Here is an 11,640-nt window from a genome sequence, read left to right on the forward strand (position 1 = left end):
GAAGAGTAAAACGATAATTTTGACTAGCTCATATTAACAAACAAATAAATAGAGGACAGAACTACATTTATTGATTATATCAATTGACAACAAGAGAAAACTCTGTAAATATAATTCTATAAATACTTAGAGTGCAATTCCATATTTATAGTGGAGTAATCATGGAATTAATAAATACGATTATTAGATTAAAGAGTTTAATTAATAATCTTGTTTATTGGAGCTTCGTATTATAGATCCATGGTCCCTAAGTTGCCTCTGTCCTACACTATCAATGATAAGGATGTCATAAGGAATATTTTTAGAGAGAAAGACTAAATTGCAAAGGAATTAATTTTATAGGGCAAGGAAATAATTATGTGATAATTATGGGCAACTGATTAATTGTGAACTAATTAATTAAATAACTATATTGTTTTTATTTTGAAAAACTTTATGTTAAAATAAATATTAACCATATTTGGATTAATATTTGGGAGAGTTTAATTATTATCTTATTATAAGATAATTTATTTAAAATTGGTAGTTTTTAAGATAAAGTTAATTTTGATTAATTGATATTTAAAAATATCTTGTCCTAAAGTTAATTAAACAAACAAATGAGAAAATCTCACATAGATATAAAGTGGCGCCACATGTAAATATTTCCTGGGATTTGAATTTTGAATGCCCAATTAATTTGTTTATTTAATTATTTTAATTATTCTTTTTTAAATATGATTTAAATAAAATAATTTAAAATATTGTAAATGATCAGTTTTATTTTAATAAATATTAATTAAAATTAGTTAATTATCTTTATAAACTTGAAAAAAAAAGTGATAATTTTCATAAGTTTAATTAAGTCAGTTGTTTATAGGTTATCTAAACGTGAATTTCAAGAAGTTTCTATAGCCTCTCTCTTCTGAAACCTCTCTAGATCTCATGTGTTGAGTACATCTAGAGAGCCTAAAATCAACATGTGAATCCTACATCTAGAGAGCCTAAAATCAACCTGTGAATCCTACGTGCTCACACACGTCCTTGTCTGTTAGAGGAACAGCTTGGAAGACTTAGGTGTGAGCTTTCATAAGGATAGGAAAATCGTTGATTTTACGGAAAGACTTAAGGACACTTGATAGGCTACGAGAGTTAATCTATATTCATTGTATGTGTTATTTAATATATCTATATATGTACGACTCTGATTGGTATTAATGATTTTTTGAAAATCCTTCCCTATATTTTTCGCTGCGTATTTTGATATTTTTCTAATTTAATACCAACATCGACAACATCTTTTCTCACTGAGGGTTTTACAATAGCGAATTGGCTCCCACCTCTTACTAGATGGCATTGTCTCTCTACTGACATTGCCATTTCGGAAGAGGAATCTTTTGTTGCAGCCGTTTGCCAAAACACCCTTGGTGAAATTGAGTCTGTAAGTGCTCAAAGAACTAAGGAAGTGGTCCAACTCTTGTGGAAGGTAAAGCTCTCCTTCTGATAGCAGCACTGGTTATATCCAATGATCCAATATCAATTGTATTGGGATGCACTCTTCGAGTCAGTGTCAAACTCCAAATTGAACCGAAGTTCTACTATCTCATTTCCATATCCATAATAGCTACACAATTACATATTTATAGGCTTTTACACCACTTACAAATTACTAATAAGCCCCTATAGTATTTTCATAGTCTAACATTTTCCCACCCTTCAAAATCACCTTGTCCTCAAGGTGGTAAAACTGAAAAATAAACCTAAAAACATGCACAACCATAGAAAGGTAAAATCTAATTACACCCCATTTATTTTTGTTTTGGTCCATTTTAGCAAGCCCAAGCCCAAACTCAATAAGACTTCTAGGTAACACTTGGGTCTTCTTCTCCACATGACTAGCTGCCGCTGGAACTTGAAGCAACTCAACACCTGAAATTGAAGTAATGATGCTAATTCCTTTGTAGATTCCATTGAGTGTCTTCTTGATTTCTCTGTAACATATACACATATACGTAGATATATGTATATATATATATATTTCTTCTTCTACAGCAAACTCATGAACACATATACGTAGATATATGTATATATATATTTCTTCTTCTACAGCAAACTCATGAGATACCATATCAAAGATGAGTCGTCACTGCTCCTCCGACTTGCTACCGCGATTCGGCGTGACCAAGCTTCTCTCCGACCGTCCATAATCACTCCGTTTCGTCCATCGCCGTCAAACTCTGTTACCCCGGCAAGCTCCACTTTCCTTCCCTCTAATAATCTTCGAATGAGTTCGACATTTTTGCTTGGAAACTCCGAACGATGAACTCGACCAGATCCGTGCCAGATCTGGTTCGAATCACGAACAACGAAGACAATGTCGGAGCTAACATCGATCATTGGAGCTAAGATTATCTTCCTCCGCGTTGGTGTTCCTCGAGCTTCATTCATGGCTGCAGATCTAGGATCTACAATGTCCGATGAAGCCACAATCGTCTTCTCCGCCTTCAGTGCTCTGCAAGCTGTCATCAACGTAGATCGTACCGGAATCGATTGCGATCTACCTGGATCGGATCGATTAGAAATGTTGCTGCAGACGAGATCAAGAGGCATCTCCAATTGCTTCGTGTTGCTCACCGATTCAGCCTTCGGCGAAGTAGGCAGTGCCGGACTTGAGGGAGCCATCGATGTCTCTGTTGATGAGCAATATCCCTCAACTCTAGCATCTAATTCCTCTTTGAGATGCACTTTTATTGCCTTCAGTTGAGCATCAAATAATTGATCCATGCGCAATTCTATGGATTTCAGTGTGGCTCTCGCGAATTCATAAAGCTCTTCGTCAGTCATTTTGCGGGGCTCTCAATGAAATTCTCTCAATGAGATGCTCTCAATGAAAGCACCAATTGATACAATATCAATTATATTGGGATGCACTCTTCGAGTCAGTGCCAAACTCCAAATTGAACCGAAGTTCTACTATCTCATTTCCATACCCATAATAGCTACACAATTACATATTTATAGGCTTTTACACCACTTACAAATTACTAATAAGCCCCTATAGTATTTTCATAGTCTAACATCCAAGGAGTACAGGGTAGCGGTCTTTCAAAGTGACAGCCTACTGGCAGTTAGAGCTCTCAGCAAACATAACCACACTAAAGTGGTCATCCTTAAGGAGGTGAAGAGGCTATTCAGCCAACTTTATGCTAAATTGCACTACTGGGAAATAGCTAAGGTGCCCCCGTGAGTGCAATTTCTTAGCCAATAACTTTGTAAAATATGCACTCACCTTCTAAATTGAGTGAGAAATTGACTAAAAAAGATGTGACCAAGCTCTCCTCAACAACTACAAGACTTGGCATCCCCCATCATGGATCCTTCTACTGCTAGGGGATCAGGCTGTTGGAAGTTGTTTATTAGGTTTTTGCCTTTATGTGTTTTAATTGTTGTTTATGTTTAAGATTTTCAGTAGTCCAACTGGTTTATCCTAGTGCTCTTCGATTGTATTGCTTTTATTTTCTTGTTAGTTGCTTACGGGTACTACTCTCCTTGCTTTGTCGCAAAGATTGTTAGCCTTTAGTCTTTTTCTGCTTTGCTTAGTAATGTCTCCTTCCTGATCAGTAGTGTTTACTTGGGGTTGCCTACAGAGAAGTGCCCCTGTGTTGTATCCGTTTATTTATTCAATGTCATCTTGTGTTGCCTTTGCTTTAAGCAGGGCTCACTTAGAAAGAAAAAAAAACAATTTTTACAAACTTCTCAAAAATAATCGTACGTCCACATTGGTCCAAGGCAAGGCCCAATCACAAGTCCGGCCCACTTGGAAAGCTCGAAATCGGTCCGTCCTATCTGTTTCGCAAGGCGGGCGGGCAAAAGCCGAACAGAGAGAGGGAGCGCGGTCTTTAGGCAAAGTCGCAGTGCAAGAGAAGTTCAGAAGTAAGACCTTTGTGGGATAAAAAATGAGAATAGTGGCGTCAATGTCGGCGGCGAAGCTCTTCTCCATTGCTTCCTTTGCCGCAACCTCTCGTTTGGGGACGAGGACCCCACAAAAAATCCCATTTTCGGGCATTAGTACCTCCGTCAAGAGGAAGAAGAAGCTCGAAGATTTGAAGGCTACGGCGAAGTCTAAAGAAGCACTTGTCAAGGAGAAGAGGAGGACGCGTTCGGACCGAGAGTTTGAATTGGACGCCGTTCAGCGCTTTGGAGACATCGCTAACCATATCCCAGTTATGCTCGGAGAAGTGGTTGACGTTTTCTCTGCTTCCAAATCGCTTCGCTCATTCGTGGATTGCACTGTTGGAGCTGCTGGCCACTCCTCTGCTGTCTGTAATTCATTTTCTTACGACCCTTTTTCTATTAATACACTTCAACTATTAGCTAGCTCTGCTTTTGTGGAAATTTATAGAATAGTTGTGTGAAGTTTTAGCTATCCATATATATGACTGTTGGGTTAGGAATTAAGATTTGTTTAAATTAATTATTTTTTGTTGTGGGAATAACATTTTTTGCCGGGTTCATGGTTTATGTAATTTGATTGTGCATGTTTCCTGTATTTCTTGCTAGCTTTCTGATTTTCCTGTCTAAAGATTGGTTATTTTCTATGTTTTATTAGATAATTCAAGGCCATCCTGAAATAAGATATTATGTTGGAATGGATATTGATCCCCTGGCGCGTGAGAAGGCTGTAGCTCGAATCAATGCCCTCTTGCAAAGTGATTCTGGCAGCCCAACTGAGCTGAAAACATTTACATTTTTGAAGAATTTTAGATACATCAAATCGGTGCTTAGTGAGGTTGGTGAGAATCTCTTGGACTCTGGTGTTGATGGCATATTAATGGATTTGGGAATGTCATCTATGCAGGTTTGCTTCTGAAAGCACTTTCTTATGTGCGACTCCAAAATAATTTAGTATGTGAAACATGATTTTCCTGATGTTATTTTCATGGTGATTTTGTATTGTTCAGGTTAACAATCCCGAACGAGGGTTCAGCGTTCTTGGCGATGGACCTCTTGACATGCGGATGGATCCTCAGGTATGTTTCTATCCATCTTTTTGAGTTTAAAGTTTCAGTTAATATAACACTATTTTATTAAGGGTCTAAATTTGATTGCTTCTTTTCGTCGATGATGTTGGTTTGATGGTTATAGCATTTTGGAAGTACCTTTTGTTTTTATCTACTGGAAATTAATGAAACCCAAGTTCCTATAGTTTGAAAAGGAAAATTGAGATGCAGATGAGTAACAAGCAAACATGTTGTTTTTAAGAAAGAGGGATGAAGACATGATACCTTGAATGCTATTATAGTTTGCCTTCAATTTTCCATACTGACTCAGTGTGGATTAAGAGACGTTTGTTTCACTAGATCATGTAGAAGCAACCAAACATTAGAATTAACTATTACGAGGTAGACTGAGATGATAGTTGCCTCATTTTACTTCTACTATCCAAGACCACTTTCTTCACACACTAGTATTCTTGTTCGTTCATTTTGATTAATTCAACCTTCTCCTGCCAACAAATTATGACATGTAATTGTGTGGCGAATGAAACTTTTTTGGCCAAACCATGAGTCTTGTATCCTTTCTCAACTTTCTGCAGAATTATTTTAAATATTTGTTTCATTTTACTGATTGGAGCAGGCCTATGACAGGCAAGTTTGAAAGCAGAAGACATTTTAAATTCCTGGCCAGATGCTGAAGTAGGGAGAATCTTACGGGATTATGGGGAAGAAAGTAATTGGTACTCTCTTCAAAATAAAATTGTGAAAGCTCGATCACATGGTGGATTGCATTCTACTAGTGAACTCGTAGGTCTTATTCGAAATTCAACTTCTGGGAGTAGAGGTATGTTTTATCAAATTTCTTCTGCAATTTGAACCTTTTTTTGAAAGATTGTAGATGTTTGTTAGAGTTATTTCACAAGTACTATGCATATCAATGATGATTTGCTAAATCAGATAGTTAAAAAATGTCTAATGCACACACCAAATCAATTTTTCAGGAGGGAGGCAAGGTTGGATTAAGACAGCAACAAGGGTGTTCCAAGCTTTAAGAATAGCTGTAAACGACGAACTCAAAACACTGGAGGATTCCCTCTATGCTTGTTTTGATTGCCTTGCGCCAGGGGGGAGAATTGCTGTCATATCTTTCCACAGTTTGGAGGACAGAATCGTGAAACAGACATTTCTTGACATCATTGGCATTGATAACGGATACGGAGACACGGACAAGGAAGGTGGAAACACCAGAATTGAGATTTATGAGAAAGAAGCGTGGATCAAACAAATGATACATGGTTCTAAAGGAACAATTCTTACGAAGAGACCAATAACACCTTCTGAAGAGGAGGAAAAACTAAACCGCCGGAGTAGGAGTGCTAAGCTAAGGATTATTCAGAAAACTTGAACATCTCAGATGATGCAGCCTCTCAACAATTATCTTCCAGATATAACGGTTGGGGCTTGCTAGTCACTAGTCTATTCAGCGGAAAATATACACATTTGGTCTCTTGCAAGCTTTGTATAAGGAAAACTGAAAACAAGAGCATGCCTCTGATCTTTACAGTTCGTATTTGTTGATCCCCCAAATTTTTCATGTTAGATCTCCGAGAAGCCAAGTATTCAAGTATTGATCGGGCCAAAGAGTGGAAAACTGGCTATGACTGCCTACTACGGTGTTTAAGAGGCTTCTTCATGAATAGAATTCACTAGTCAGAGAGTACTCATTTAGATTTAGCACTCCGTCAAACAACTAATCATTTATAATGAATCATAAACACTGTCGTTTTATACCATGTTTCATCGAGTCAAAACTGACGCATGTGATTGAATTCAAGCTTTTGTTAAAAACAATTACAGCGAATGCTAATATTCATAAACTCTACAGAAGCATCATCCTTTATTAAATTGTCACCTTGCGAATGCTGTATTGTTGTGTTTGATTTTCCTTTTTATTTGCTTTATGAGTACTGTTATTGGTTTTACTGTATCTATAAAATTGATTTTTTTTAAATACATTAAAACTTTACTTTTCTGACAAAACTATTACTTTGAAAGCACAATCTTCAGGTGAAAACATTAAAACGCATATCACAAAGTGCGACTGTGTAAATACAATAGAGTTGCATGATCCCGCAACAGAAAAAAGTCTAACATGCCCCAAATTTGAAAATTCATCAGTTCAGGTGATCTTCTCTCTTTCATTCTTCATATGAGAAATGTCCTAGATGGTTTGGCTTAGAACGCTCAACAGCTTCGAGATGACAAGGACTGAAACAAAATATTACCTTTTCAGGAAATACAGACAAAAAATGAATCATAAAACACATGCGGCAAATAAATATATGAATGAGAGCAAAAGCAACAATACCAAAGCGCCTCAACCAATACTTTCATGCTTACAAATTAACCAATAGCAATTAATCATTTTATTCTTGGAAGCCTTAAAAAAGAGAAGTCGGGTAACAACCACCTCGGAATACTAATTATGCCCTTTTCTTTCCCATGCTTGCAGTAAATATGTTTAAACTTTCTTTAGCATTAAGTAGGGAAATTACTACTAAACAATATAAAAAACTTGACTCAATAGTAGTACACTATGCAAGAAAGTGCACAAGTTCTTATGTCCCAAACTAATAAACAAGCTACCAAAAAGTTCATATGCAAACCTCAAATGACATTACCGAATGAAGATCAGTTATATGCAACAAATAATAAAAATATAGCAATTATTAACACAACAGTCACTTACCCATATTGTGCAGCGATAAGAAAGTAGAATCAATCTCAGTGCCTTGCCATATCATCCTTGCGTTTTTCATAATCATGCCTTTTTCCTTCACTTGACCTGGAATCATCATATCTTGCTCTCTTGGAATAATCGTTTTGTCTATCCCTGTCAATATCTTTATGTTTCTGTTCTTCATCCCTTCTATAGCTCCTATTTCCATGGTATTCATCGTCGATCTCTCGTTCATGCCTTCTATATTTATAATCATCTTCATCTCTTCCATGCTTTCTCACTCTTTGCTCCTCTTCACTCCTCACATGCCTCCGGTCTACTCCACGTTGTCCAAACTCTTGATCTGTCCTACCACCATGTTCTTGTTCGTCATACTTCTTGTAAATTCTGCCCCTACGCTCATCAGCCACCTCATCACTACCTCGTTCGAATCTAACCAATCCTAAGTATTTCTTATCATTCTTCTTTGGGTGTTCATCATCACTTGAACCACTTATTTTTCTTCTCCTTTCATCACCTAGTCCATCAGATCTAAAGTCATGTTCTGGACTTGTTCGGGGTACTCTTCTGCTCACATCATCACGGTGCTCAATCTTGCTCTCAACAACAGACTTTCTTCGTTGGATCTTATTATCAGCATAGTCCCGAACACCAGTTCCAAAATCACTATCATTACCTTTTGCACGAGAATCATCACTGATATCACTGTCACTAGAAACTAGCCTCTTCTCAACTGTTGTCTGCCTTTCAATCTTACTAACTTTCCTACCATATCTTGATCTTGAATCAAGTTCCACATCATCATTATCATGTCTCCTACTTTTGTGTTTTTGTATTTTCTCATCACTACTTGCATCAGAATTATCAAACCTGTGATCATCCTTGCCACTTCTTTGACTTCTCTCAATTGTTCTATGACCAGGTTTTGTAGACTTCTCATAATCAGATTCATACTCCACATCAGGCCTTTTGTAGTCATTTTTGTTTCCACCAGGCATCCATCTATCGCAATCCTCACCTTCAGAATCGTCATTGTGTCTTCTGTACTTATCATAAACACTCCTTTGTTCATTAATTCGATCATTCTTCCTTCTCCGATCCTCACCACCAAAAGTGTCTTCATGCCCCCTATGGCTACCATGTTGATTCCTCTCTTCTTTAATTCTGTCATTCTTCATTTTCATTCCACCGTCAGATTCACTGTCCACATCATGCCTTCTATTGCCTTTTCCATTACCATCAGCCCTCCTATTGCGATCCTTGACATCAAAACTGTCTTCATGTCTCCTGTGGCTACTATGTTGATTCATCTCTTCTTTAACTCGATCATTCATCCCACTATCAGGGTCAGACTCATCCTCAGAATCATGTCGTCTTTCTGTTCTAGCATGAACTTTCCCCTTTATACTTCTAGCCTTCAACAAATCTTCATCAGTACTAGAATCATCATCTGAGTCATGCCTCTTGTGAGACTTTTCAGATTTCTTAGCTTGCTTTCTAGAATTTTTCTTGCTTACATCTTCATCACTAGTAGCAGAATCAGCATCATTGCTGCCATCCCTTCTGCTTTTCTTGTGCTTCTGTGAAACCTTATACTTGTCTTCATCATCACTCCCCCTATGAGATCTTCGATGCTTCTTTCTTACTGCTTTCGACTTCCTTTTGCTGCCATCTGTATCAGAAGAATCATAACTAGAAGAAGAATCTGAATCATCAGTGCTACTAGAACCAGAATCATCACTGGTAGCAGAATCAGAATCATCACTATCACTATCACGCCTTCTGTTTTTCTTGAGTTTTTTTGCAACCACACGCTTCTTATCAAAATCCTCATCATCACTACCACGGCTATGTTTGCGTTGCTTCTTTTTAACTGCTCTTGAATTCCTGGCACTACCATCTGTATCTGAAGACTCATCCCCATGCCTCCTTTCTTCCTTCTTTCTTGTTTCTTTTGTACTCTTTTTCAAAGCATCTTTTTCAGATTTAATTTTCTCTTCTGTACGTTTCTTCCACCCAGATTCTCTGTCCAAAAAAGAATGCTCACGTTTCTGGTGCTTACTACCATCATCCATACCATTCTTACTAATCCTTAGTCCATCATCAATCTCATCTGCATTTTCTTCAGGTTCCGCGGCACGTATGCCAAAAGCCGCTCTCAACGTTTCCATCTGCTTCTCCTTTCTAGCCGCAATTTGATGGGTCTGGGTATCTGTAACTCTGTTGCAGAGCCATAAAAATAAAACACAAAATACAAATATTGAACGAATTAAGTGACCGCGTATACCTTTCTCGTGATCACATATCTCATCTGATACTATGCAAAAACAATAATAATCACTTAGAAAAGGTAAACTTCATTTGTATTTTCTTTTCAAATCACCACTTATGACATGTAACATCTCTAACCCCATCAAGTTTCATTTAAATAGAAGTTATGCACATTAGAACAGAGTTTGGATTTTTGTATGAAAACGGAGAAACTGGCCTTCAACACTTATCAATACATGCTTAAAAGTACACAAATCTTTATTTATTCCCCTAACCAAAATAATTATATGATTGTGTCCCAAAACTTGACAAAAAAAATAATCAATATTGACCTATTGCAAACAAAAGCCCTCTAACCTAGCTATAATGGGTAAAGAATCGAACTTCATAATCACATAAAGTGAGATGTTACCATAAGTTTTGAAATACCAACTATACATAAAAAAAATTCTTGAAGAAAAAACAAAAAATCAATAGAAAACTGCTCACTTCTTATCAAGTGAAAGTACACCGGTGTCTTCCGAAGACGAAGAGGCCTCCAGAGTCCTCCGAGCCTCGGCGAGCTTCTCGGCGATCTCAGCATCGGTGTAACCCTGATCAGCCAGCTTGTCCTCGAGCACTACGAGTTTGAGCTCAATTTGACGCTTCCGATCATGCTCGAGAATATCCTTGTTGGCTTTTCTTGAGACACCGGCCATGCCCTGATCCGCCTCGAAACCTCTGGTGTTTTCTGCAACCTTGCCAGTCTTGGGCCTGACGAAGAACTTGTTGCTCTGGATATACCCATTTGTTCCAGATCCCCTTGGGGTTTGTAAACCTATTCCGTTGTACATAGCTTTCCGGATCCTCTGATTGCGTTTGAGTGTGAGAGGGACGGCGGCCAACGTCACCGTCGAGGTAATGCGGCGAAGAATGAGATGAGAGTGGGAAGGGTTGCAATCGGTTGAGAGTCAGAAGGGGGTGATGAAGGCAGGGTTCGAGCGGCTGAGATTCTCTGAATGCTTAACGCTAATTTAAAGAAAATAGGTGGCTTTGTTGCAAAACAAAATTGGAATAGTAGCCCCTTGTAGAAGTTGGTATAATTGGGAGTAATTTTTCAATTTTGGTGTTGTTTTCTCCAAACATATAATTACACAATTACACAGTGACTACCTAATTTTAGCTAATTAATGTTCTTTATTATAGGGGTGCTAGTCATATTTTATTCAACTTAATATAAAAATTAACTCTAATTCGTCCAAATAAAAAAAAAATTAATATGTCTAATGTTATAGGCGGTGGTTTGTTTAAGATTTTTTTTAAATATTTAAATAATTAATATTACATATAATATATTAATAATATATATAATATATGTATGTGTAAATAAAAAAAACCCTTAATTGGTTTATTCGAGTTATTTGGGTGGGTTGATATAATCCATAAACCGCCCAATATAATAACTAGATGGTAATAATTGAACGGTTTGAATTTTTGTTGAGTTATTCGGACATTTTTTGTCAGTAATTTTGGTTTGGTTAAAGTGGTTTATTCAGGTTGGGAGGTTTGTAAAATCTTTTACACTATGATTTATTACACTTTCCAATTCTCATTGTCCTGTGAGAATTAGGTGTAATTACATTGTGTAATTACTAATAACTATCAATTTTAAAT

General features: G+C 37.1%; 2 protein-coding genes across 3 annotated transcripts; one reads left to right on the top strand and one right to left on the bottom strand.

Annotated features, from left to right (window-relative positions):
- Positions 1–3,829: 3,829 nt before the first annotated feature.
- Positions 3,830–6,896, top strand: LOC133778122 (uncharacterized). The gene is made up of 5 exons (XM_062217945.1): positions 3,830–4,298; positions 4,589–4,837; positions 4,941–5,009; positions 5,628–5,820; positions 5,978–6,896. The coding sequence occupies exons 1-5, from the start codon at positions 3,936–3,938 to the stop codon at positions 6,379–6,381; spliced, it is 1,278 nt and encodes a 425-aa protein (XP_062073929.1). The 5' UTR covers positions 3,830–3,935; the 3' UTR covers positions 6,382–6,896.
- Positions 6,897–6,998: 102 nt separating this feature from the next.
- Positions 6,999–11,027, bottom strand: LOC133778121 (uncharacterized). Of its 2 annotated transcripts, none has more exons than XM_062217944.1 (3): positions 10,477–11,027; positions 7,726–9,936; positions 6,999–7,261 (listed from the first exon to the last, which is right to left on the bottom strand). In XM_062217944.1, exons 1-2 carry the CDS (start codon positions 10,818–10,820, stop codon positions 7,761–7,763), a joined length of 2,520 nt encoding a protein of 839 aa, XP_062073928.1. In that variant the 5' UTR covers positions 10,821–11,027; the 3' UTR covers positions 6,999–7,261; positions 7,726–7,760. The 2 variants fall into 2 exon arrangements, with proteins under 2 accessions (XP_062073928.1, XP_062073927.1); XM_062217943.1 differs by having other exon boundaries at positions 6,999–7,244; positions 10,477–11,024.
- Positions 11,028–11,640: the final 613 nt, after the last annotated feature.

This window comes from Humulus lupulus, chromosome 5 (assembly GCF_963169125.1).
Source record: "Humulus lupulus chromosome 5, drHumLupu1.1, whole genome shotgun sequence".
Lineage (NCBI taxonomy): Eukaryota > Viridiplantae > Streptophyta > Magnoliopsida > Rosales > Cannabaceae > Humulus > Humulus lupulus.